This window comes from Mesoplodon mirus (assembly GCF_964341445.2).
Source record: "Mesoplodon mirus genome assembly, chromosome: 11".
NCBI classification, from domain to species: Eukaryota; Metazoa; Chordata; class Mammalia; order Artiodactyla; family Ziphiidae; genus Mesoplodon; species Mesoplodon mirus.
This window is the reverse complement of record NC_138987.1, coordinates 96,937,506-96,963,721: the sequence shown is the minus strand read 5'-3', so window position 1 is coordinate 96,963,721 and position 26,216 is coordinate 96,937,506. Positions and strand designations below refer to the sequence as shown.

Here is a 26,216-nt window from a genome sequence, read left to right as displayed (position 1 = left end):
GTGGGAACGGATCTCCAGGGACTCTTGAGGTCTCTTTCCTTACATGTATGTGCCCGCGTGGCACTGATGTCGTTGTCTGGGTGGGATGTGCAGACGAGGAGCTGAGCTGTCCTCCCTCCACAACCCCCTCACCTAGATCGCAGCGGTGGAGTCATTCCTCCGACACATCAACAAGCAGGTGCGTCAGGGCGAAGAGCAGGAGAGCTTGGTGGCCGCAGCCCAGCGCATCGGGCCCTACGAGGTCCTGGAGCCGTCCAGCGAGGAGGTGGAGAAGGTGAGATAGGCAGAGGGAAGGGGGGGTCCAAGAAAGCAAGGCCCCCGGGAAGACGGATGAAGCCGAGGCCTGCAGCGGGGAGAGGCAGAGGTGCCGCGGGCTGTGTGCGCCCATCCTTCCTTCCCGAGGGTGAGGGTCCCCGGGGCCAGGTGCAGAGGAGGAAAACGACGGCACTGGGATGCTTCCTGTCCTCCAAGAGGCAGGATACCCAGTGCCCTGCTCCTGTGCTTTCTGCGTCCCTCAGAACCTGCGTCCATTCTCCACGCTGAACCTGATGGCCCCCATGCTGGGGGTTGCTTCTGAGCACACCAGGCAGCTACTGCTTGAGGGGCCTGCGCGCATGAAGGAGGGACGAGAAGGGAAGGTGAGGGGGCTGTGGGAGGAGCGAAGAAGACGGGAGAGAACTGGAGAGAAAGCAGGGAGAGGCGGTGGGACACAGGCTGCGCCAGAAGGCTGGACGTGGGAGGAGAGGGGGGTGTGTGTCTGTGTGTGTGTGAGTCTGTGTGTCTATGTGTGTATCTAGTGTGTGTCTGTATGTGTCTCTCTGTGTGTCTATGTGTCTCTGTGTGTATCTATGTGTCTCTGTGGGTGTCCGTATGTCTATGTGTTTGTCTGTGTGTGTCTATGTGTGTGTGTCTGTGTGTGTATCTATGTATGTCTGTGTGTGTGTCTGTGTCTGTGTGTGTGCCTTTGTATGTGTGTGTCTCTGTGTCTCTGTGTGTGTCCGTGTCTGTGTGTGTCTATGTGTGTGTGTGTCTGTGTGTGTTGGGAAGAGGACGTGGTTCTGGCTTTGCTCTGCTTGCTGGCATGGCCCTGAGTCAGCCACTTTCCTACCTATAAAGTAAGAGATGGGCCCAAAGCGACACGGCTCCCAGCTCTCCTATCCCACAGCTCTGCACCTGCCCACACACCCATGCGTGAGCCCCGACCCCTGTCCCGCCTGCCCCCTGCTCCAGCTGACCCTCATCTCTCTCTTCGCTTGCCCCCAGCTGGATGTGTACCTGTTCCTCTTCTCTGATGTGCTCTTGGTGACCAAGCCCCTTCGCAGGGCAGCCAAAGCCAAGGTTATCCGCCCGCCCCTCATGCTGGAGAAGCTTGTGTGCCGACCGCTCCGAGATCCAAGTATGTCTCTCCTGGGGGAACTTTTCCTTCTCCCTTCCCATCGGCTGGGAAGGAGAGGTTGGGAAGGGGATCAGGTAAAGTCCAGCCCTGGAAGCAGACCTTCTCCTCCACCCAGGCAGCTTCCTGCTTATCCACCTCACCGAATTCCAGTGCGTCTCCAGCGCCCTCACTGTGCACTGTCCCAGCGCTACAGACCGTGCCGTGTGGCTGGAGAAGACCCAGCAGGCCCAGGTATGTGAAGCCAGGTGTGGGAGCAGGGGCATGGCGGGGCCGCGGAGCTCAGATCCAGTGCACAAGAGTGGAGGATGGGGAGAGAGAGGGTGGGGTGCACACAGCTTCAGACCAGACCTCTTGCCCCTCCGATGCACCCTCGAGAGGGAGACACAGCCTTGACCAACCTTAAGAGCATGGAAGAGGGACTTCCCTGACGGTCCAGTGGTTAGGACTCCATGCTTTCACTGCCGAGGGTGCAGGTTCAATCCCTGGTCAGGGAACTAAGATCCTGTAAGCTGCATGGTGTGGCCAAAAAAAAAAGTATTAAAAAAAAAAGAGCACAGAAGAAAGCCTTTGGCCAGGTAGGGCACCAGTCCCTGGGAGAGCCAAGACAGCCTCCCCTGAAGGTTTCGAGGCTGTAAAACAACTGCTGAACTTGAGCTTCCGTTCAGCAAACATGAACGGGGCACCTGCTGGGTGCGCACAGGCTGGGTGCTGGGGAATCAGAAAAGAATATAACGCCATTTCTGCCCTCACAGAATACATGCTGCGGCCTAGCTAGACAAACAAGTATACAAATAACAGAAACATGTGGACGGAATGGAGTTAGGACAGGGAAGGGAGTGGTTCGCTCTGTCTGGTGGGTTGGTTGGGAGAGGGACTGTGCAGACGACAGGGATGCTTCAGAGGACAGAGAGGGCTTCACAGAGGAGCTACTTTCTGAGCACCGCGGGCGGGCATCTAGGAGCACGTCAGGGGACCAAGGTGGGCAGGAAAGGCATTCCAGATGGAGAGCAGAGTGTGCGAAGGTCGGAAATCGGAAGCAGCTGTGTGTGTTGAGTGCACCATCAGCTGAGTGGTTGACATTACCAGGGCATCAAGCACAAGGGCAGCACAACGGCAGAGAGGCCGGGAGGGAGGTGCCACCAGATCATGCCCATCCCTGGATGCCGTGCTGGGGAACTTGAACTTTGTCCTGTGAGTGACACAGGAGCAGTAAAAATGTTAACTAGTGGAGTGGAGTGATGGCGGCGGGGGGGGGCAGATTTATGCAACAAAAGCCGAAGGAGTTCAAAGGAAGGGAGACCCGAATGGAGCCATATTGGTTACTGCTTGGTGCCTTAAAGCAACAGAAACATTCTCTCACAGTTCTGGAGGCCGGAAGTTGAAAATCAACATGTCAGCCAGGCAATGGCTGACATAGCTCTCCATAGCTCTAGGGGAGCATACTTCCCGGCCTCTTCTAGCTCCTGGGGGCTCCAGGTGTTCCTTAGCCTATGGCAGTATCACTCCACTCTCTGCCTCTATCTTCACGTGGTCTTCCTCTCCATGTGTCTCTGTGTCCCAATCTCCCTTTCCTGTCTCTTAGAAAGACACCGGTCATTAACCCAAAATCCAGGATGACCTCATCTTGAGATCCTGCACTGAGGATCTATCCACATCTGCAAAGACCCTTTTTCCAAACAAGGCCACTCACATTCACACATTCTGGGGGTCAGGACCTAGACCCATCTTTCTGGGGCCACTATTCAACCCACTACAGGAGCAGAATTGCCATAGAAGAGGGAAGATTTGAGTTGGACTTTAAGGATGGGGAAGACCCTGGGCAGAAGACTCAAGGGAGAAATTGGGCTGGTTTATTCGGGGGACAACCAGCGTGTCTGTCTGAGCCTGGAGGGAAGGGTTTTGTGTGGAGCCAGTGATGAGACGCCAAGTTCTAGGGGACCCCAGGGCCTGTAGAAGAGTGTGGACTGGACGAGACTGAATTGAATTGGGTTGGCAAGTTGACACCAGAGCCACTATAGATTCTTGAGCTAGGGAAGGCCATGGTGAAATCCGTGTGTTTTGTCTTGAATTGTCAGGTGGCATGTGACAGGTGGGCTGGGGGCGGGAGAGATTGGTGGAGGGAGATTTCCCGTACTAGTTTGGGTATGAAACATTGAGGTTGAGTGCCACGGCCTTAGGGACATGGTGCAAAAAAAGAAGAAAAGAAGAAGAAAGAAGAGACAGGTGAGCCTTAGGGAGGCCGACAGAAGCCTCTACCGAACCCATGGCTCAGACCCCAGCTCTACCTCTTACTAGCTGGGTGACCTTGGGTGAGTTATGTGGCCTCCCTAGTCTTCCGTTTCTTCACCTGCAAGATGGATATAAATAATAACAGTCCTTGTCTCGTAGGGAAGATTCAAAGAAACCATTCAGATTAAGCAGGCAACATGGTGCCTTGGTAACTCAGGTCCACAAGGACAAAGGATGACTTGCTCCCGAGGTTCCTGTGTGAAAGGCTGCTTTGGCAATGACAACTGAAATCATTAGAAAGGGAAACCTGTTTGTCTAGTTGTTGCTTCCTGGGTGACGTGGGGCATAGGTAGCAAGGTTTAGTTTTAAACAGAAGCACTTTGGAAATGAGGTAATGGGAGACAGCCAAGTGGAGACCTCTTAGGGGTTTGTGGAAATATGGAAACACAGACTAGAGTTCAGGCGAGAAAGGAGGGTGAACTGTGAAAACTGCTAAGAGAGCAGATCCTAAAAGTTCTTTTCGCAAGGAAAAAAAATGTTTGTAACAATGGTGACGAATGTTCACTAGACGTTGTGTGGATCACTTCATATGTACACAAATGTTGAATCATTATGTTGTACACGTGAAACTAATATGTCAGTTATACCTCGTTTTTATAAAAAGAAGAGGCATTTTGAACAAGTTAAGAAATCATAGTGTAGACGATTTCTAAAGAATGCAACTGCACTATTTTTAAAGAGTTTAAATCAAAGTAGTGCTTCTCATAGGACTTGCTTTAATGAATAGATTATAATGATTTGTCGTTTGCACATCAGGTAATTAGGGCTTTGAAACTTCGGAGGATGCGTAAAAATAGTCTTGTTCTTTAAACAATTTTAAGCATTCTTCCCACAGTTTTACCTATAGCATCGTATCAAGATGTGGAGAGCTTATTCGAGAAAAGGAAAACCAGAGCTTAGTCTCTGTTTAAACACTATATTTAAATATTCGGAATTACAAGAGTAAAAAATAAATAGGAGGTTTATGCCATTAAAAAAAAAAAAAAGAAAAAAGGATGAGAGGCAGAACCTCAGGGTCTTGTGTCCTCCAGCCCTTCGGGGCTGTCATTTCCTTGGATACCTAAACAAGATGGTGACAGTGCCCAGGAAGCCAGAGGTAGGGGACAGGGTGTGGGTCATCTGCCCTGACCCATGCTCCAGGCCGGATCAGAGTCCCCCCTCTCGGTGCAGTGGGGCCTCCTCTCTACACCACCGCCCCCCAGCCCAAGAAGAGACCCGCCACCTTCTCCTTGGAACCCCCAGGGGAACCACTAAAGATTGCCGGTATTTTTTTTTTTTTTTTTCTGGTACGCGGGCCTCTCACTGTTGTGGCCTCTCCCGCTGCGGAGCACAGGCTCTGGACGCGCAGGCTCAGCGGCCATGGCTCACGGGCCCAGCCACTCCGTGGCATGCGGGATCTTCCCGGACCAGGGCACGAACCCACGTCCCCTGCATCGGCAGGCGGACTCTCAACCACACGCCACCAGGGAAGCCCAATTGCTGGTATTTTATTACACAAACTAATTTAGCCCCCAGGAGTTTTACTCCACGCTAACTGAGGTAGAGAAGGCATTTCCGATACCTAACCAAGCAGCGTACAAGCTCCCCGCGTCCCCTTGCAAAACCCAAAACCCTGAAACTTTGAAATGAGTTTGTCCTGTTACTGCTTCACACCAAAGTCTTCGGGAATCCTTTTCGCAGTTACCACCAGTCCTTGTAAGCTGAAGAGGGCAGTAGAATACCTACTGATCTCAGGGGTCAGAGTGGTTTTTCTCCGCCTTACAGAATCGTACATATGTAGATTTATTCCCAGCGGGTCTGGCTGTGTGGCTTCAGCTTTTAGAGAAAATGAGCTTCTCAAGAGGAGAGAGACTGAATCTTGGGAAATGCCCATGTTTAGGGGCTGGGAAGAGGAAAAGGAACCAGTGCCAGGAACAAGGAGCTATCAGAGACGAGGCCAAGAGGTGAACGGAGGAAAGAGGCGGGCTCGGAGGGCCCGCAGCCCAGCCCTCACTCATCATCTGCGGCAATTCTCTCAGCTCCGGCCCCACCTGGGAACTGCAGGGGTGATGGGAACCACGTTGCAGGACAGACGGGAGGGTTATGTTTGTAAGCTGCTTGACACGCGCCCGGCACTTAATGAGGGTGTTTATCGTTGTCATCTTTAGAAGATGCCAACATCTTCTAAAGGCCAGGAGTGCCTGGCCGAGGGCAACTTCAAGAGATGGTTTTCGTCCGTGATGGGAGACTTGGGGAGGGCAGCGGGTGAATTTGGGAGCCGCTCCAGGGGCAGCAGGGGGAGGAGGCATTTCCTCCCAAGGCTTCAGTTCCCCATCAGGGCAAAGGAAGACGAAGCATGGCGTGGGGGGAGCCCTCCCTTTTCCCGGCTTTGTGGGGATGTCACATTCAGGCCCAAGCACCAGTTTCCTCTTCCTTTCCCACCCTGCCTCCAACACGTCTCTCCTCTTACCCAAGCTGCGAAAATCCTCCCAGGTTTGCTAGAGAGCCTTTGGGGTGGCCGGGGCGCTTCAACCAGCCCCGTCCCTGGTACCTGAGGTGTCGGGTCCTCCATCCCCACCCCACCCCTTGCCTCCCTGATTCTTCCCAGGTGGGCCCACGGGAGAGTTTAGTGGAGATGCTTGCATGGGACAGACGTTCCTTCCAGACCACCCCCCAGCCGCCTTCCTCCCAGTTCTTTTCCTCCACACACCATCTCTATCCTGGACATCCCAAAGATAAACCTGAACTTGAGTCATATGGGGCCAAAGGGCATCTCAGCAGGCTGCCCCGGCCTCACCCTGACCCCGGCCCCACCCTGACCCCAAGAGCGGCTCCTCCCACCCTCACTCTGCACAGCTGGCAGATGCGGAAAAGGTCACAGGACCTGGCCCGGTGTGCTGGTCTCCTGCCCCCAGACACCATCATCCCTGGCTCTGGCCAGCAGAGCAAGTCTTGTGAGACTGCTGAGAATCCTTGCATGAGACAGTGACTGGGAAGCCCGGGCAGGAAAACTGGAAACACAAGCCTGAGGTCATCTTCCTGTCCCTGTTCATCCTTTTCTCCAACATGTCTCTTGTACAGACCCAGCTACCCCCCACCCCGCTGTGTTTCTGGAGAGGCTTTGGGAAGGTCCAGAGTTGCCTAAGAATTGCTGGTTCATATACCTGAAGGGGGTGGGGGAAGGGGGATATTCAAATTACTTAATAACCAGAATGTAATGGGCATCAACCAATCAGAGTAGAGCTTGGGGAGCGGGGGGGGGGGGGGCCGCGGCGGTCCTAGAGGCCCCCTGCTGTGCCAGATGCTATCCCTCTGCTGCTGGATCTTGGAGGGCAGGGTAGTCCTGGCGAAGGAAGGTGGGAGGCTTGGGCAGTAGCCCTTTGCTCACCAGCATGAAAGTACTTCAATATGTGCACAATGATAAGGCCATTCCAGCCAGTGCTGGTATCAGCGCCGCCCCCAGTAGCCTCCACCTCCTCTTTCTGCCAAGCCTCCGCCTTTGGCCTCTCCAAGGGTTCCCTTGCCATCCCTCCCCTCCCCCAAGAGAAAGTTGTCCTTTGGCAATTCCTGACCCTTTCTAAGGCTGCCCTTGAAAAATAGTGCAGTTACTGAACTAGGACTCACAGAGAAAGACCCAGTCCCAATTCTGCTTCTCTCTACCTGTGCGCCCTGGATCAAGTCCACTCATCTTTCTAAGTCTTGTTTTCCCATCTGTAAAATTGGCTAATATACTGCAGGGTGATGGTGTGTGTCAAATGACCGCCTGCACGTAGAGGTGCTTTATAAACCACTTCTCAGATATCACTGTTTTATTCCGGTGGCGCCTGTATGAAAATGCTAAGGAAGACAAAATATAATGTATCCTCTCTCCATTCCTCTTGGGATGGTCTTGTTGTCAACTCTGAAGGACAACAGAGTCCTCAACCCAGGACAAAGCCTGCCCCTGCCTGCCCTGGTGGTAGGAGAAAGAGTAACCTGAGGGCCCAGCATCATTCAGAGCAATTATGCCACCATCACCACCAATCAGGGAGGACTTCCTGAAGGAAGAAACAGACCAGACCTTGGCTTGCCAAGGGGATGTGAGAGGCAGGAAGAACGTACAGGTAGGAAAAGGGGCCTTATGTTTACCCCACACATCCTAGGACCAGCTCAAGAGTTCAAATACTGGCTCCGTCCTACTTTCCCGCGGCATGACCTTGGCAGTTACTTAACCTCAGAGTCTCTGTTTCTCAGGAGTAAAGTAGGAGCAAAAAAATCTGCCTCATAGGGTGGTGGTGAAGATAAAGCAAGATAATGTATGTAAAGCACTTAGCATGGTGCCTGGCATACAGCAGGTGCTCAATAAATGAGAGCTCTTAATGAACGTATCCCCACCCCAGGTCACCCTGCAAAAGCTGAAGGCAGAGGAGTACATCCAACAGAAGAGGGAGCTCCTGGCCCTCTATCAGGACCGGGACAGGGAGTCCCCAGGCCCCAGGCCCGCCACGCCTTCCGCGGAAGGCTCTGAGAGCAGCACAGAGGGAAGGTAAGACCTACCGGGCGGGCGTACAAGGCCTCCCAGAGGAGGGGGGCTGCAGGCAGGGAGGGAGGGCAGAGGAGCCCACAAGGTTGGGAGATGGTATGACACCTTTTGGGGGGACTGGGACCAGACTGAGGAACCCAGGCTACAGGTTGACACCAGCCGTGCAAAAGGCCACATGAGACAGCCTATGGGGTTAGCCAGCCTAGGGCTGGCACAGGGTGAAGGAAACAGGCACGAGAGGCACAAATTCCCTGAGAGAATCAGGTTCCCCAGACCAGGGATGGAGAGTGAAGTTCAGTATGGGTTTGTGGAATGTCAGAGCTGCGGGGACCCGGCTAGTTCAAATCCCCAGAAAGCGTGAGAGTTTCACCCAAAATAACACAGCTGTTGAGCAGCACGGTTATAGAGAAGAAAAAGACTCCATCACTGGGGGATAACCTCAGGGGAGCTCAGGAAGCGCTCAGCAAATACTTGATAACAAGTTTCTGGACTGAGTGCAGGGGCTAAAATGCCTTAAAGGAGCTTACAGTCTAGCCAGTGAGATGAGAAAAACAATCAGTCCAGTGTAAGAGTGATACCAAAATAAGTTTGGAGGAGGGCCCATTTCTGGATGGAGGGGGATCCAGAGAGACTCCCTGGACTTGAACTTGACCCCTCAGCATCTGACTCTGACCATTTGCTAGTAACTCTAGGACTCCTGAGTCCTCGACCGTCATCCCCCAGCTGGTGGTGACAGAAGACACAGATGAAGATGCTCCCTCGGTACCAGATGATACCTCGGACTCTGGCTATGGCACTCTGGTCCCAGGCTCCCCCAAGGCGTCCCACTTCCTGCCAAACCGTCTACGCTCCAGGGCCCTTCGGCGGGACCCTCGCCTTACCTTCTCCACCCTGGACCTCCGAGATGCTCCTTTGCATCCCCAGCCTCCTGACCCCCAAGCTCCCCAACGCCGAAGCGCCCCTGAACTGCCAGAGGAGAGTGTCCAGAAAGGAGGCAGCCTTCCCAGGGGAGACCCACCGACCTCGTCTGAGGAAGAAGACAGGACCTCGGTTGGAGAGAATGTGGTAGTGGAAACCTTACATAGCACCCGACTTCGGGGGCAGCTCTCCCCCTCCCCGACCCACACTGACTCTGCTGGGGAGAGCCCCTGGGAATCCTCAGGGGACGAGGAAGAAGAGGGGCCCTTCCTGGGACCCAGCTACAGCCCCTCCCCTCACCCGCTCCGGGCCGAGGACATGCTCCGAGAGATCCGGGAGGAACTGGCCAGCCAAAGGATTGAGAGAGTCCCCTGGGGAGAGCCTGGGGACAGCAGACCTCGGAAGCTGACTCAGGTCCAACTGCAGAGGATGCGGGGGCTTCACATCATACACCTGGACACGCCCCTGTCCACATCGTAAGTGCAGAAGGGAAGCTGGCGTGGGATGGAGCGGAGGGGAAGGCCAGTATGGAGCCAGAGGGGATGCGGGGGGGGCAGGGCGGGTCAACACAGGAGGGCAGGACCAGAGGGGGGTCATGGCGGGGAGGGGCCTTTAGCTTCACTCTTCACCCCATGCCTGCCTACCTGACACCTGCCTCTTGCCTTTGCAGAGATGTGTGAGGGAATACCTCCCTAAGAGCGCTGGTCACCACCTCCACCCCTGGATTCTACCTCAAGGACACTTCCCCAGGCACCCTGCCCTTCCTGCTCTGAGGACTTTGGGGATCAAGAGCTGTACATTGATGTGTCACAGACACACCAGAGTCCCACATAAAGTTGTACATAAAGATGGCCGTCCAGGGGCTTCCCTGGTGGTGCAGTGCTTGAGTCCGCCTGCCGATGCAGGGGACATAGGTTCGTGCCCCGGTCCAGGAAGATCCCACAGGCCGCGGAGCGGCTGGGCCCGTGAGCCATGGCTGCTGAGCCTGCGCGTCCGGAGCCTGTGCTCTACAACGGGAGAGGCCACAACAGTGAGAGGCCCGCGTACAGCCAAAAAAAAAAAAAGGATGGATGGCCGTCCAACCAGCACTAGATGAGGGCGGAGCAAAGAGAACCTGGGGGGTGAGGAGTCACAGACTGAGCACAGGTGACTCCTCTGTTAGTAGGCTGCACGAGGGTGAGGTATCCCCCCCGCCCCGCCTCCGCCAGGATCACGGCTCTGGCCCCGCCTTCCACACGCACCACGCAGAAAGGTCCCTCCTTCCAGGAGCGGAGCTTTAATTCCGGGGTTTTAGTGTATTTACAAAAGTCCACAGTTCCGGCGGGAGGGCCCTTCGTTCTGTGCCTCCCCTGCCTTGGGACACTTCGGCTTACTCTGTGTGCTTGTCCAGGCAGGGGGACAAAGGTTCTATTAGTGTACGTAATGGATACAAAGATTGCTTATCTACTGTGAAACAGGCTCAGGGACCAACCAGGGGCCCCCAAGCAGCCTTGCTGGGTTCTCCAAGTCCAAAATGGGCAATGAGGCATGGCGCCCCTCATCCCCGCAGCCACCGTCTGGGCTCCTGGCACACTCAGCCTCTCTCACGAGTACACACACTCCACATCACACAGACACACACACTCTGACACACTACACACAGCTCACCCGCTGGCAGTGCTCAGGCAGCTGAGAAAGGCTATATACACTGAGGGAGTAGCACCAGGTTAAGTGGCTGCCAGATCATGCCTGCTCCGCCAAGACCCTTCCCCTCCAGAAAAACGGGGGTCCAGAGGGCATCTCGCAAGTCCTTCCAGGCTGCCTGGGGCAGGAAGCAGCCGTCTCAGGGCTGCCCGCAGGGGCCGGGGCGTGGCCTCATCGGGGAAGGCGGGGCTCGGGCGCGATGGGGGCGGAGCCGCCCAGCGCTTCCTCGATGTCCTCCAGGCAGCCGAGCAGGTCCATGTCGCGGAGTACGCGGCCCAGCAGCTCCAGCGTGGCCTCGCGCCGTGGGGTGCGCCGCCGCCAGGCCGCCAGCATGCTGTACTGCGCCTCGCGCAGGCAGCGTGAGTTCTGCAGCTCCAGCCGCTCGATTTCGTGATCACTCAGCCCCAGGCGCCGCACGAACTCCCTCCAGCGCAACGGGGGCACGCCGTCCACCACGGCGTACAGTGTCGCTGGGTCGGCTGCAGGGAGGCGGCGCGGTGAGCCCGGAGCGGCGGCCCTCCCCGCCCGGCCCACGCCCACTCACCCCGGGCGCCCCGCCCACCCGCCTCCCCGGCCGGGGTTCCCTGCGGGGATGAATGAGGAACTCACCATCTGCGAGCGGAGCGGGGGCGCTGGGGGCGCCGTGGGCGCTGACCTCCCACTTCTGCACAGGGGTGGGGACGGGGGTGGAGGCTGGAGGCGCAGGGAGGATGGGGCCAGCCCCTTGGTGGGGCGGGTCCATCTCTCTGGGGAGTGATGTGACTCTGAAGTTGGACCACAGGGAGTCACAGGGGGTGAAGGTGGGACTGGAGGCAGGACTGAAGCTCGGGATGGGACTGAAGCTTGGGGCCGAGGCCAGGGGCTCTGGCTCCCCCTGAGAGAGAGAGAAGGCACAGCATTAGCGGGGAAGAGGAAAAACAGCCCCAGCCCACCGTCTTCTGGATTCCGGATGGGAGTTGGGGCTAGAGGGAATCAGGGGAGCCCCAGGACGAAGGGTGATTCCGGGTGATTTGGGTGTTACAAGATGACAATGGACAGTCAGGGAAGACTGAGAGTAGTTCCCCGGTTTAATCTTACCTCCTTTACAGGAGCCGACTGCCCACAAACTGAGAAAAAAGAGACAAAGCGTCACAGATTTCACTTCCTCTCTCAACCCTGGCGCCCATCATGGGGCTGGCGGTGGGTACTTGTGGTGACATGCTTCAGGGCCTATGTGGCCCCAGGGACGAGAGAGCTACTGATGCAGTATGAGCTCTCACCAGCCGTCCAAGACCACCTCGTGCCAGTGGGGTCCTCGCCAGCGAACTAAGGGGACACTCCTCATCTCCCTCCATGCCTGTGCATCCCTCCCTCCGGCCTCCTCTGAAGCCGCCTCCTGCATTCCTACCCGCACCCTTTCCCTTCCCAAAGGCGCCACTCACTGATGGAGTAGAACTTGGGCTTCCACCGCTGGTATCGGCATGCTAAAACAATGAGGAGGAAGGATGCCAGGCCAAGACCAAAGATGATCACCAGGGGCAACAGTACTGTGGTGCCTGGAAACAGAGCAGATTGTGGTCAGAGGAGAGGGGCTCTGGGCGTAGCAGGGCGGGATGGGTGGGGAGGGGCATGACTAGGAAAGGGTCCACGGGCATGGGCACCGGGACAATTCTCCTCACCTGGGTCCTGAGAGTTGTTACTAGTTACAGGTAGAGCTGGACATAACTTCTCGCACTCCGTGTTCTTACAGCTAAAAGAAGAGAGAGTGCTGGTGAGCAGGGGCCCACCGTAAGAGGAATACAGGAAAAAAAAGAAAAATAAGAAAACCACACAGATTGTTGGAAATTCTTGGCTTTACAAATATTTTAGCCATCTCTTGATATAATGAAAATTAATCCTATCTTGGGACTTGATGCGGAGGAAAGAAACATTAGTTAATCCCCAAATCATTTCATTTTAGAGCTGGATTTGATCTTGAAGAAGCTATGTAGAAAAAGAGTTAAAAGCAGTCAGAGTCAGGTATAAATTCCAGCCCCATTCATTGGCTAGCAGTATGACTCCAGGCAAATCACTTCACCTGTAAGCCTCAGCCTCCTCATCAGTAAAACAGGGATCCTACCCACTGTCAAGATTGAGGATTAAGTGAGATAATTATGCCTGACATATAGTAAGCCCTCGATAAATGCTGTCATTGAATTGTTATTTTTATCACTGTTTTACTGATGAGAATCCAGTGAAAAAAAGAGGTTAAAGAGCTTTTTCTCTAGATGACATTGCTGGTGACAACTTTGAGAGAGGGGTCTAGCATGCATGTGAACACATCTTGCTGGGGGCAGCCAGAGAACACTCTAGAACAAGCGCATCTTCCCGTTTTGGAGCTGGCACTGGGCAGCATGGACTAATGAGAACTACATCAGGGGTCCTAGAAGGAACTTGAGGAGGTGAGTTCTCAGCAGGAATCTGAAAGCAGGGAGAGGTCATTTTTGCCCACCTCACAAGCTCATGGTGAGAACCACATGGAAGGGGTGTAGAAGTGCTTTTAAGGGGAAGAGACTAGTGGGAAAAAGAACATAGTTTCTTGTCAGACACTTTGTGGCTCTTTTTTGTGGTTCTTACAACTTTGCCAACCTGATGTCATTATCCTTACTTTAAAGGTAAAAACAACTAAGGCTCAGAGATGTTAAGTCACTTGCCCAAGCTCACACAGCCAATACGTGGCTAGCCTGAGATGTAAACCCAGGGCAATTCAACTTTAGAACCCTCAGTTTCCTCTTTGCAAGCAAGTGTGCAAGAACAGCCTCTGCAGAGCCAGAAGGAGTGAGGAGGTGTGGTCAAAGGGACTGGGGAGGAAAGTGCATACTGCATTAAACCTAAGATCAATAATGAGAGACATCATGATTTACATCCTACACACACACACACACACACACACACACACATGCGCAGGTGCCAACTGAACCACGATACACCGTCAACTGTTGTAAGATGCAGTATGATTTCAGAGATGTAAAAGTGTATTCCTAGAATCCATAGTAGAGGGCCTGTTGCCCAAGAATCTGAACGTCTTCCCAAAAACATCTGAACGTCTAAAAAGAACTTCAAGTCCTTGCGGTATGCGCCTCTATCCACAGAGACTTCAAGAGATTTTAGGAAAAAGCTGGGGGCAGGGAGGACTGGCTGGTATCTTGACATGAAGTGTCTCCCATCCAAACAGCCTGGAGGAGCCAGAGCCCCTCCCCCAGTGCCCCCTCCCGTCCCGATCCAGTGCCCAGCAGCCGGCAGAAGTACTCACTGAGCACAGGAGACGCACTCAGCATCTCTTAGAAAGAACCCCACGTGGCAGTTGCAGATGGTGTCCTGTCTCTCCTTGCCTGTAGGGAGAGATGCGGCACAGCTGAAGGAGGATGGCCCAGCACCCCGAGGGCCGGAGGGAGAACCAGGAGGGGCAGGGGTACAGCAAGCTGGAGACCGCCCTCCGAAGACGGGGTGACCAGCCGGGCTGGGAGGGCCATGCTCACAGGAGTGGTGCACCGTGCCGTTGGGGCAGAGGCTGCAGTTCAGACACTGGAACAGAGTTTCACTCCAATACTTCCGATACTGGTTCTTCCTACAGCCACACACGGTATCCTGGTCCACTGCACAAGGAGCAATCTCCACCTGGTACATTTCTGGTGCGGGGAGTAGATGGGGTATGAGCTCCCACTGTCCCCACCGGGGGTGTCTCTCTGGGTAACGCACGCTCACACCCATGCATTCGTTCACTTGTGCACACGCATCCCTGCCCACCCGCAGCAGCACAGCTTCGTACCTTCCCCTGGAGACAAGACGCGCACACCCCTCTGAACACCCACCTGACCCAGTCGGTTTAGAGCCCTGCCCCCTGCTGAGACTCACCTTTCCGGCACTTGGAGCAGCTCAGGCATTGTCTGAGGTGGTTCTCTGAAGCGGTAAAGGTGCCGCGGGCACACACCCTGCAGTCCGTGTCCAGCCCCGGGCCCGGACAATCATTGTACAGGTAGGTGCCTGTGATTGGGGGGTCGGGGTTAGGCTGCAGCCCGGACCCCCAGCCCCAGGACGGCCCGGGCACCTCCCCGAAGTCCCTGGGAGAGGAAAGGAGGGAGAAAGTCCGAGCCCTGGAGAGGCAGCCAAATCAGGGACCCCGCGTTCTGGAACATCTGGAAAAAGGAAAGGAAGAAGCAGGTCCCCCTAACTGAGGAGTTCCACGGTTATCCCTTTCTCCTACCTTTGTGGCACTTTGTGCAGCAAATGGAATTATTTTGAGGGTGGCTATATTTCCCTTGGGGACACGAACTCTCTCTCTTCTCCCGGTCCCCAGGGTGAGGGACCAGCCCATGAATCCCCGCGGGGTACACATCCACCAACAGAGCCCGGAGCACCTGGGGAAGAGTCAGATGGAGGAGGCCCCGTCAGGAGAGGGAGGGGTGGGGTCTCACAGGGAGCGAGTCTAAAGCCTTCCCAGCTCGTCTTTTCTCAGCGGAACAGTCTCCCCAGGCCACTCCCGCTCACACGCCACGTCCTCCTCCAAGCCTGGGCTGTCGGCACTGTGCCATCTTAACTGTTCTCTGGTCGTCCTGTGTATTCATTTCTGTCCTTCCAACTCAAGGCTGGTAAACTCCAGGCACGGGCTGTATCTTAGCCTTATTTCCCCAAAGCAGCTATTACTGCTGGACACAGGGCAGATGTTCAAGGAGTTTTTTGGGTTGGGAACAGGCCCTTCCTTCCGATGAGTAGCCCTAAAGGTTGGGGTGGCGCTTCTCCATCTGGGTGCTGCGTTCAGTGTATTCACCTTGTGCACATTCACGGAGGTGAACAGTTAGAATCTGTGCACTTTCCTGAATTATGTTATGCCATTAAAAAGGTTTTTTGTAACATCAGATTGGAGTGGAGGTGAGTGATGTCCCTGTGGGGACCATTCCTGGACAGCGGGTAGAAACCAAAGGAAGAGTTTCTTTGTAAATCTGTACCAAAACCTCACTCAGGATCCTGCCCTCAGACTCCGTGCTGCATCCCCTTCCACCAGTAAACCTGCACGAATACCCCAGGTTGGCCAGGGCAAATGGGAAGTGGAGAAAAAGGGAAAGCTCGGGGTCAAGGATGGGGGTAGAAAGGTGGTGAGGCTTAGGTGGGGCGGGAGTGGGCACAGGCATGGAGGTTACCTGCAATCGGAGCCGGCTGGAGGCTGGGGATCTGGCTCAGAGACCACCGAGCCAGGAGCTGAGGGCGTGCCAGGGAGTCCCTCTGCCCTCTGCCCAGCGGGGTGTCCCGGGAGCCTGTTTTCCGGCCCCAGGCCGGGCCCAGGCCGGCCCCCCCGCCCCGGAATCACTTGCCCAGCCCTGGCTTCAGAGCAGGGACGGCACAGCCAGGAGGCTGTGTTGAGCTCCAACCCAGACTTTGCTGTTTCACCTCCTACCAGCCTCTTCCTGGCCTTCCCTGGGCCTTGATTTCGTTTTCTCTGCTCTAAAGGCCGCCTTATGTGAAGATAAGAGGATGTCCTCCAAGGATGTTAAACTTTGGGAGCAACAGGCTAATCAGATCCCAGAAACCCCAGCCCAGGACAGGAGGGCCTGGCAGCCCAAGGCTGTAGGCAGGTCACGCCCCAGTCCCCCGCTAGGTGTCGCTGCAGCGGTCCGGAAACCCAAGCCCCCGCCCCAGCCCCAGACAGGGGAAGCCACACTCAGAAACCCAGCTGCCAGCCCCCAGGGGCGTAGGGCGCCCTCCCCACCCAGGGGCAGCACCCTTGCCTGGCCACTCCAGCGCTGTGCCACCTCCCCTGAGAACAGGGCTGAGGCTTCCAGAGCAACAGGAAAAGTGTGGAGTGTTTATGGGAAAGACTTCCCAGTCCTGAAAGTGTGGTTCCTTTCCCCGAAGAAGTGCTCACAGCACCTAAGGTCACTGGCGCTTGGAATTCCATCCAGGCGGCTGGCAGCAGAGCCAACCGGCAGAGACGGCATCAGGGAAAAGAACGGCGGCGGGTTGGGGGGGGGGTCCTTCCCGGGAAGGAGGGAGAGGCACCTTCTCAGGCCACGTGCCTCCCACCGCCAGCTCCAGCACCTTGGGGGTTAAGTCAGATCCGGGAAAGGGAAATCTTTTCCCAGCAGCTCTGCCCGGTGACTCAGGCCAGGGGAGGGAGGGAATCTAGGGGAGGGAGAGGGAACCAGCAGCTTCCCCAGCTCCTCAAGGGTCATGAGTCAGCAGAACGGCTGAAGGGACCAGCCCGCAATTGGGACCCGATCCGATCCCTTCGTCCTGTGGGCCAGTCTCTCCTTCCAATCCCCACTCAGAGCCCGCTTTCCTCCCCTCCTCTTCCCAGGAGCCAGGCAATGGGCCTCAGTCCCTCTTGGCCCACTTTTTCGGGAAATGGCTCCCTATCCCATTCCATCCCAAAGGGAAGTCTCGGCCCGACCCCTTGCTTCCTCCCATCAGGTCACTACCCGCCCCTCCCTGAGGGCCACTCAGCTCCTTCCCACCCCTCAGCATCCTTCCTTCAGACCCAGCCCCGCCCAGGCTCCTCCTCCGGGTTCAGCCAGTCTCAGCGGGTTTGTCCTTTCCCTGGCTTCTCACGTGAGCCCCCCTGACACTTCCCAGTTCCAGAAGGGAGCAAACCAAGGCTGCCCTCCCACCCGGGTTCACTGCCTTCCCACAGCCTCACTGGTTCTGGCCAGCTGGGTTGGGCTTGGGCACCTCCCTGGGGTCCTCAAGCAATCCTTAGGAAATGTGGCCAGTTCTGAGGCTCCACATCCCCCTCCCACAAGCCCACTGACAGCACAGGCAAAACTCCAGAGCCCTGAGCACCCAGTTCCGGGAGGTAAAGAGCAAGACGGGATGTAAGACAAGCAGCACCATTTCCCCGCATCCCCCCCAGTCCCCAGCAGCCCCCCGAGCCAGCCCACTCCGACCCCAGGAGCCAGCAGGCACCATTCCTTGGCACTGGCTGGCTCCAGTGCTCAGCAGCTGCATCTTGCAGCAAAACAGCGGAAATAGGAGGTGAACTCTGAGCGCCCAGACCCCAGGCAGCCTGACTGCCTGTGGCCTGGAGCAGGGGAAGCGCAGCAAGCTGGGGTGCCTGTGGAGAGACAGTTGAAGGGGTGGCCCAGCACCCCTCCAACTCCCCCATAACTTCCGCCTAGGGAGGCTTTTAAGTGTGACTTCCTGTGCTGGGGCCGCAGCTTGGGGGCGGAGGAGCGGACAGCAGAGCGACCCTGTGGTCTAGCTCCCATTCAGCAGCCTCACTGTCCCGTCCTGCGTTAATCTGTTCCTTAACTTAAAATGTCTTGTGTTCATTTGATGTCAAAATCTTTGGGGAGCTCATGACAGCTTCTCCTCCAAGGCCCAGTTGAGACCCGGCCTCCCTCTCCAGAAGCCCCCCATTAATGAGGCTTCCCCCCACTCCAGCTCATGAGATACACACCCACCCTGTGAACTTTAAAAATATGAATAAACTATACCTATTTTGGGCTCTTTCCATAACTACGTCTGGTGAGTAGATATGATCTCGCCAAACAGACCATAAACGATGCGATGAGAGATGAGAATGAGTGTTTTGGTCAGAGATAATGTCTAATCCTCCGCACCCAGAACTGGAAGTGGGAAATAAATGTGGTTTGATTGGGTGATTTCATGACTATCTGTCTTCCACTCCAGTCAAGGCCAGTGAAAACCAAAGTGGGAAGATGGGAGTCAGTGCCTCCCTGTAGGCATATATTTATCTCCAGGGGAGAGATCCCCCTCTCCTTCCCACACACATGCACAATCGCAAACACCCTCACAGCAGAGGCTGACAAGCCTTCCTCTCCTTTTGAGCATCTCTGGTGAGTGAAGGTTTTGTGTCACTTACGAACGACACAAAGGCAGACGTGAGTCTGAGAACCTCTGCTCTAGCCTGTTAGATGCCCACTTCACTTGGCTATTCTCTAGACCCTCAACATGCCCCAAAGGAAATCCATCGACCTCCTGACCTGGACAAATGTCACACCATCAACTTCTCTTTGCCACCCTTCTCTCCTCAAGGCCCCCGTCCCTCCTGTGCTGCCATCCAGTCTGTAGTCCATCTTGCCAGACCTCCCCTGTCATCTCTCAATCCTTTCCAAGTCCAGGGGTTGCCTCACACCCGGATCACTGCAACTGTCTTCCCGCCTTTTTCCTGCTCCAATCCATCCTACACGCTTTCTTATCTGCATTCAAGCTTCAACTTGCACCCACAGGTGTGGGAATCTTCCTTTCCGGGGCCGGACCTCAAACATCATTTCCATGGGTCACTCTTTCCCTGAATGAGAACTTGCAGAGGTACCTCACTGCTATTCTGGACACATGCCCAGGTGCAGCAGCCCTGAGAGAACCATTTATGAATGAATGAATGAATGAATGAATTCCTCTACCTGGGACCACAGTCAGATTCTCTCTCCATCCTTTCCCCCACTTCCTCCAATTTTCTCTTTCTCGCGTCTTCTTGCTCCTCAACAGGGTCCTTCCCCTGCAGCCAAGGTGCTCAGCTTCCTGCCACCACCAGCCCCCAACACAAAATCCCATCTCTCCGTTCCTCCGCTCTACCCCAAACCCGTCCCCTTTCTTTCCAGCCTGCTGCCAGTGAGTGGCTTTAAATCTCAGCTCCAAAACCACTCTTCTATGAGGCATTTCATCCCTCATTCCATCCTTTATTCATTCAACAAACAGTTAAGGAGCACGGTAGAGGCGCAGGCCCCGCAGGGATGCTGAGGTGAATACGTGGCTTGTGCTCTCAGTTGGGTCAGAGACGGGCGACTGTGGACTCTGCATCTCTGCAGGGAGCACGGGCGCTGGAGCTGAGATCCGCTGAGCAGAAAAGGCAGCGGCACGGCACTCACACCTCTCCCGGTTCTGCCTCCCATGGGTGATCCAGGGCACCACATCGCAAGGCTTTTGCGGGCATTTCCCCCGGCCCCGAGTGCTCTCAAATCATTTTTTGCTGTAAGCTGTCTCGGCTCCAAGACTGTCAGCTCCTTGAGAGCAGCAAGATCTTATGTGCTCTATTACAGCCTCTCCTGCATTCTTCCCCCACCTCCACGCCCCCCCCCCCCGCCACACAATCACAGCTCCCTGCATTGCCCATTGAGTGGCGGGCAGTTGGAAAGCCTGTGGACAGCCTCACCCAGCACTGCACAGCTCCTGTTTCCCCTCCAGCTCCAGGCTGAGCTTGGTCCCTTAGCTGTCACACCCCAACCCGGGCTGGATCAGCTGCAGCCCCAGGCACATTCCTTTATCTGTTCAGCCTCCCCCGTGCCTCTGTTTTCCAAACGCAGAAGCCACTGAGTAATTACAACCACTACTGATACTATTAACAATAGGAAAGCTAAAGTTTATTGAGTGCTTTCTGTTTGCTATACCCTGTTCCTGTACTAGAATAGAGACTCCGTGAAGGCAGAGATTTTTGTTCACTGCTGTAAGTCCAGCACCTAAAAGAGTATCTAGTGCCGAGCAGGCACAAATGAATGGAATACTTAATATATATCTATCTATTTCATCTTCAAAACGACATTACGAGGTAGTGACGATTCTGTCCATCTTAGAGATAAAGAAGCAAGGCATGAGGGTTATGTAGCCTGCTCAAGTCCAGGCAGCTAGTCCCTGAGGGAGTCAGGACAGGACCGGGTGATTTACTGCCAGGAGACAAGAGAAGGCAGGGCAGCTGGATGGGGAGCAGGGGGAGCCAATGGGAAGGACAGCCTGCAGAGGAGAGAAAGGTGGGCCTGGGGCCACAGGAGGTGGCGGGGTGCTGCGCAGGGAACTAGGGTCTAGAAACGTGGACTAGAGCAGAGGGAGCGGGAGGAACTGGAGAGAAGGGTTCAGAAAGGAGACTCGAGAAGTCTGAGGAGACAGGACAGAAGAGAAAGGGATGATTTGGGGACACAGTACAAGACCCTGGGGGGGAGGAGAGGTGGGGGGAGGAGAGGTGGGGGAGGATAGGTGGGGGAGGAGAGGTGGAGGGAGGAGAGGTGGGGGAGGAGAGGTGGGGGAGGAGAGGTGGGGGGAGGAGAGGTGGGGGGAGGAGAGGTGGGGGGAGGAGAGGTGGGGGAGGAGAGGTGGGGGAAGAGAGGTGGGGGAAGAGAGGTGGGGGGAGGAGTGGTGGAGGGAGGAGAGGTGGGGGAGGAGAGGTGGGGGGAGGAGTGGTGGGGGAGGAGAGGTGGAGGGAGGAGAGGTGGGGGAGGAGAGGCGGTGGTTGGGTAGGAGAGTTGCGGGGGAGAGTGGGGGGAGGAGAGTTGGGGGAGGAGAGGTGGGGAGGAGTGGTGGGGGGAGGAGAGGTGGGGGAGGAGAGGTGGGGGAGGAGTGGTGGGGGGAGGAGAGGTGGGGGAGGAGAGGCGGGGGGCGGGTAAGAGAGTTGCGGGGGAGAGTGGGGGGAGGAGAGTTGGGGGAGGAGAGTTGGGGGAAGGAATGGTGGGGGAAGGAGAGGTGGGGGAGGAGAGGTGGGGGGAGGGGGGAGGAGAGGGGGGAGCGGCGGTTGGGCCAGGGAAGAGCAGGAACCCTGAAGAAAGTGACCAACGCAGTGCCCCCAGTTAGGTGGAGGCGAGGGGCTGGGTTTCTGCTCAGGACGACTGCAGGACGTGGAGGGGTCAGGGATACACTGAAACAAGCCTGAAGCAAGAGAAAGGGACATTTTCCAGTGACGAAAACAACTGTCTACCAACTTCCCCAAACTGAGCTGTGGAAGAAGAAAGCAAATGCTCTGTTGTCTGGGTCCGTGGGAAGGGCTTGGGGAGCAGGTCCAGAGCTCTGAGGAGCGGGAGGAGGGTCAGGCCCGCAGACAGTGGCCACAGATCCAGGGTGAAGAGTGCCCCCCGGGTGGGAGGCCTGGGCCTGGGGAGGCCACGGCGTTGCCGGGTCCCTATCCGGCTACCGATCCCCCTCCCAAATGCCTCCAACACACAGCATCCCAAGCCTACCCGCCCCAAGCCAGGGCTTCTCCCGGACTCAGTTTCCCCACTTCGCTGGCGTCCAGTCCCTGCCCTCCAGCAGGGTGTGCTCAGCCGGGCTCACCGGCAGCCTCGCCTCTCCACGGCCCAAGAATGCTGACCTGCCAGACACAATTCAGAACGATCTGGACTTTGAGAGGACAGACCTTCTTTCTCCCACTCCTTTCGGTTTCCTAACAAACTCCCCCGCCCCCGCCGTGGGCACCTGCCCCCATCTTCCTGGCAGCCCGGGAACCCCTTTTCCTCCCTGCCTTTCAAACGCCTCCCTTGCTCCCGACTCAGGGCAGCGAATGAATGAGGCAGTGTCTGAGGTCAGGCCGCGAAGGCCCTCGGCTCTCTCCCGCCCCAGGCGCCGCTCGCCCGCCAGCCCACCCCGCCCTCCGTCCCCCGTCTCACCAGCGGCAGCAGCAGGCCAGGCACGGTGGGGAGGCCCATGTCCGGCCAGCTGTGGCCTCTCACTCCCCCATCAGGGCTCAGGCAGTGGTGGACAGAGGCGACAGTGGCAGCGACACAGTCCCAGGATGAGCAGGGTCCGGAGTGGAGCCCGGGCGTCGGGCAGGGGAGTGGAGGGTTGAGACTGGGGCGCGGATCACAGCCGGGTCCCAGGGACCTCAAACCCGGAAGGCCGGCACTGCAGCCTGAGTTCGGAGAACTCCGAGAAAAGTCAAGCAGAGAGGAGGTGGGAGGGGAAGGGAGAGTGGGGTGTTGCAACTTCAGGGCAGGAAGAGCCGGGGTGGAGGCGGGTGGAGGCGGGAGGAGGCGGGAGGAGGGGGGCCAAGGTGCCAACCTTTCGTACCCAGTCCGAGCGCGGGCGCCCGGATCCAGCTGCCCTGCCACGTGCGCGGGTCTGACCACTCCCACCCAGACACCCAGGAGCGCCGGCCCCCTGCCCCCTCCCCCATCGCCCGGCCTTTCCCAAACGAACCACACAGTAGAAGGACTCGGGGCTTTGGAGTCAGATTCGCTGGGTTCCAGCTCAGGATTCTCTACTTTTTAGGTGGGTGGTGTTGGACAAACTCAGATGCTGGGTTCCAGTTCGCAAAATGGAGAGCCGCTGAGGTTGCCGCAGCATTTACTGACCCCGGCAGGTAAGCGTCTGATGCCGGAACCCTTCCCCTTTCCCCAGAGTTCTCCACTGACACCGTGATCTCTCACTTTCTTAGGAATTTACGCCTCCAACCCAAGGAACCCTTCCCCTTTCCCCAGAGTTCTCCACTGACACCGTGATCTCTCACTTTCTTAGGAATTTACGCCTCCAACCCAAACCTCAGAGTAAAGCCTAACCCTGACTTGGGGCCCTGCCTCCCGGCACCTCCCTGCCCCTACCTCACCCCCACCCCCGCCCCCCGCCCCAGTTCTCATCCAGTCTTTGCTGGGCGATGCTCCCAACAGTGGATCCTGCCTCGGCCTCCAAACGATGGTGGGACCTCTCAAAAGACCTCGGTTTTGAAATGAGAGCGACAGTGCCTGGCCTACCTTCGTGGGGAAGATGATGTCACGAGGGCTAATGAGATCACATCCGTGACAACGCTGTGGAATTACAGCTCTCTCCATCAGGTAGTCCTAGTACGTTCCCAGTGCCCCTTTCCCAAATATTCCGATACATCAATCCGAATTGCCCTCGGAGATAATCTACCGCAGCCCCGTTGTTTTATAATCGAGAAAACTGAGGCCCAGAGCCACGCAGGTCATGTGCCCTGCAGAGCCAGCCCAGCCCCCAGACGCCTGACTTCAGACTAGGGGCCCATTTTGCTACGACCCATAATTACCGCTTTCCATCGGTCCTTCTGAGTCAGACCCCACCCCCTGATTCTTTGGGTATTTTTTTAAAATATTTATTTATTTATTTATTTATTTTTGGCTGCGTCGGGTTTTAGTTGCAGCACACGGGATCTTTCGTTGCTGTGCATGGGCTTCTCTCTAGTTGTGGCACACAGGCTCCAGAGCATGTGGGCTCTGTAGTTGCAGGATGCGGGCTCTCTAGTTGAGACGTGCGGGTTCAGTAGTTGCAGCAGGTGGGCTTAGTTCCCCAACCAGGGATGGAACCCGCGTCCCCTGCATTGGAAGGTAGATTCTTAACCACTGGACCATCAGGGAAGTCCCTCTTTGGGTATTTTATGCCATGCTTATCTGTGCAGGACATCTCCCAAATGAATCCCACAACAAGGGTACAACATTCACCCAAATATTCTCTGGCCACAGTGACCTTCCCTAGACCCAGTCCAGGCCCCGGGTCCTCCAGCCGCTGACGTTGCTGGAAATGCAGGGAGACCAGACAGGAGTGAGGTCCTAGGGATTTGTGACTTGGAATCAGAGCTACTCACCCCTTTGCCTCTTGATCCACCAGCTGACTCCCCACGCTGCTATCCACCCTCCCTGGCCCTTTCCTGTCGCCCCTCTGTGATCCCAGAAACAGAGCTGTGGATGTGAACGGAGCTTGGATGCCCCCACTTCTGGCTGACTTCACTCCACCCCATCCTCCAGCTTCTGAGGAACAAGAGGGTTGAAGCTGGACTCACAGAGGAAGGAGGTCACCTCCACCAACACACAGGGAGGCTCCAAGTACAGTACGAATGGCCCCAAAGCAGAGCCCTTATAGAAGCAGTCACTGAAATAAAGTGCAAGAGTCAAATTGCCCAGTTTCCACTGTAAAGAAGCCAGAAGAGCCACAGGCTCCTCATGTAAGACATGGGAAGCACGCATTGATAAGCAAACGCACGTAAAGTGTTTAGCAAGGGTTTGCCGTATACTAAGCATTCAATCAGTGGTAGCAATGTTAATAATTTGTATTAACAATAATAACTTCAGTGTCCTATTTTTTAAAATTTTTATTGAAATATAGTTGATTCACAATGTTGTGTTAGTTTCAGGTGTCCATGTCCTAGTTTTAATGTTATAAGGAATTTTTAGTAGTCTGTGCCAACTGTCAATGCCATTACACATAGCCCGTCACAAAAGGAGAATTTCTTTCACTGTTTACGATAAATGCCTATTTACTCAGCAGGTTTAAAGTCTTGAGACACGTGGTATTCAACTGTTCCAATAAAATTGTGTTTAAAAAAAAGATGGTGAGAGGTGCATGGGTCTAGGGATATGAACGCTAACCAGTCTCTTGGAGGAGGTGAGAGTATGAGCATAATCCCTCCAGGGGAAGAAGAAATCATGGCGAGGGAGACAATGGGAGAGATGGAGAAATAGGACAGGGGCAAACTAGGATTGGCTGTTAGGGCTCATGAAACAAAGGGTAAAAAGTATAAAGAGGGCTTCCCTGGTGGCGCAGTGGTTGACAGTCCGCCTGCCGATGCAGGGGACGCGGGTTTGTGCCCCGGTCCAGGAAGATCCCACATGCCGCGGAGTGGCTGGGCCCGTGAGCCATGGCCACTGAGCCAGCGCGTCTGGAGCCTGTGCTCCGCAACGGGAGAGGCCACAGCAGTGAGAGGCCCGCGTACCGCAAAAAAAAGTGTATAAAGAGCTTGAGATAACAGAGTCCCATCTCTCCATCACGTGTCACACACACACTCACACACACGGGCCCCACAGTAGCAGAGTCATCAAAAGGGCACTGAACTCTCAGTCGGGGTGACATGGGTTCTAGCCCCTGACATTCCAGCCCCATGTGTCACAGGAAAACAGGCTGAGTCACAGAAGACCTGGCTTCCAATCTGGTTCTGTAAGAATCAGGAACTTGGGCAAGTCACTTCACCTGGTAAGCTCAGTAAGGAACGGGAGGCAACTGGAACTCTCTTCTCTACCAGTCTGATCAACCTGGGACAGAGAAACTAGGAGCACCTCTCCTGGATGTGCTAATTTTGGATAACTACTCATACGATGCAAGTGTGCAGATTACTGCCAATTTCAATAAATACTCTAGAAAAACGCATGCCCTGTATTACTGGTACCTGCCCTAGTCCCCTCTCAGCCCCTGTAACGGGCACCCGTTTGCTTTTAAAATCCACTTTATCTTGAATCATGTAAGACAAATACATTAATATAAGTTTTTATGGAATTTGTGATGCCTTGAATAATGGTCAGAAGGTGCATGTCTTTGTGTGTTGGTGAAGAAGGAAATAAACTATTTTTAAAGCTAAAAAAACAAACAAACCACCCTAGTGTCCGGGAGTAACACAAAGATGAGGGATGGAGGAGAGAAGGAAACAGCTCAAGGTGGACATGCTTTTGGCAGGAGAAACTCCAGCGCAGGCTGGGGGAGAAGGGGAAGGACGGGGGAGTGTGGTTGATTGCTGTCATCCACAATAGCTCCAGCTTTGCCCGGCAGGTCCTGCCCACGCAGCCAGGGGAGACGGAGCCAGGGAGGGCTGGGGCAGGACTGACATTAGGCTGTGGCCAGAGAGCACAGGAGCAGGCTGAACCTGAGGGCTCTGAGAGGAAACCGTTGTGACACCAGCATTTTCCCCTCATCATCTTGAGTCCAGGAAAGGGAAGTCAGGAGTCATCACATCACTTCCTCGTCACGACCTTTCCTACC

At 55.6% G+C, this 26,216-nt stretch overlaps 2 protein-coding genes and 1 long non-coding RNA gene across 3 annotated transcripts in view; 2 read left to right on the top strand and 1 right to left on the bottom strand.

The window, feature by feature from the left end:
• The window catches only part of PLEKHG6 (pleckstrin homology and RhoGEF domain containing G6), a 41,838-nt gene extending 31,563 nt beyond the window's left edge, over positions 1-10,275 (top strand). The window contains exons 13-19 of the mRNA XM_082636937.1: positions 137-274; positions 519-638; positions 1,264-1,396; positions 1,512-1,627; positions 8,044-8,189; positions 8,870-9,580; positions 9,775-10,275. Coding sequence (XP_082493063.1) covers positions 137-274; positions 519-638; positions 1,264-1,396; positions 1,512-1,627; positions 8,044-8,189; positions 8,870-9,580; positions 9,775-9,784 — 1,374 coding nt within the window. The 3' untranslated portion in view covers positions 9,785-10,275. The remainder of the gene's footprint in view (positions 1-136; positions 275-518; positions 639-1,263; positions 1,397-1,511; positions 1,628-8,043; positions 8,190-8,869; positions 9,581-9,774) is intronic.
• Positions 10,276-10,364: 89 nt separating this feature from the next.
• Positions 10,365-22,381, bottom strand: TNFRSF1A (TNF receptor superfamily member 1A). The gene is made up of 10 exons (XM_082636938.1): positions 22,127-22,381; positions 15,010-15,163; positions 14,661-14,789; positions 14,285-14,434; positions 14,059-14,137; positions 12,446-12,516; positions 12,209-12,322; positions 11,865-11,893; positions 11,397-11,661; positions 10,365-11,266 (listed from the first exon to the last, which is right to left on the bottom strand). The coding sequence occupies exons 1-10, from the start codon at positions 22,163-22,165 to the stop codon at positions 10,959-10,961; spliced, it is 1,338 nt and encodes a 445-aa protein (XP_082493064.1). The 5' UTR covers positions 22,166-22,381; the 3' UTR covers positions 10,365-10,958.
• Positions 22,382-22,604: 223 nt separating this feature from the next.
• LOC309812792 lies at positions 22,605-25,006 on the top strand. The gene is made up of 3 exons (XR_014295402.1): positions 22,605-22,818; positions 23,123-23,287; positions 24,078-25,006. It is a non-coding gene; the product is annotated as an uncharacterized lncRNA (long non-coding RNA).
• The last annotated feature ends 1,210 nt before the right edge of the window (positions 25,007-26,216 follow it).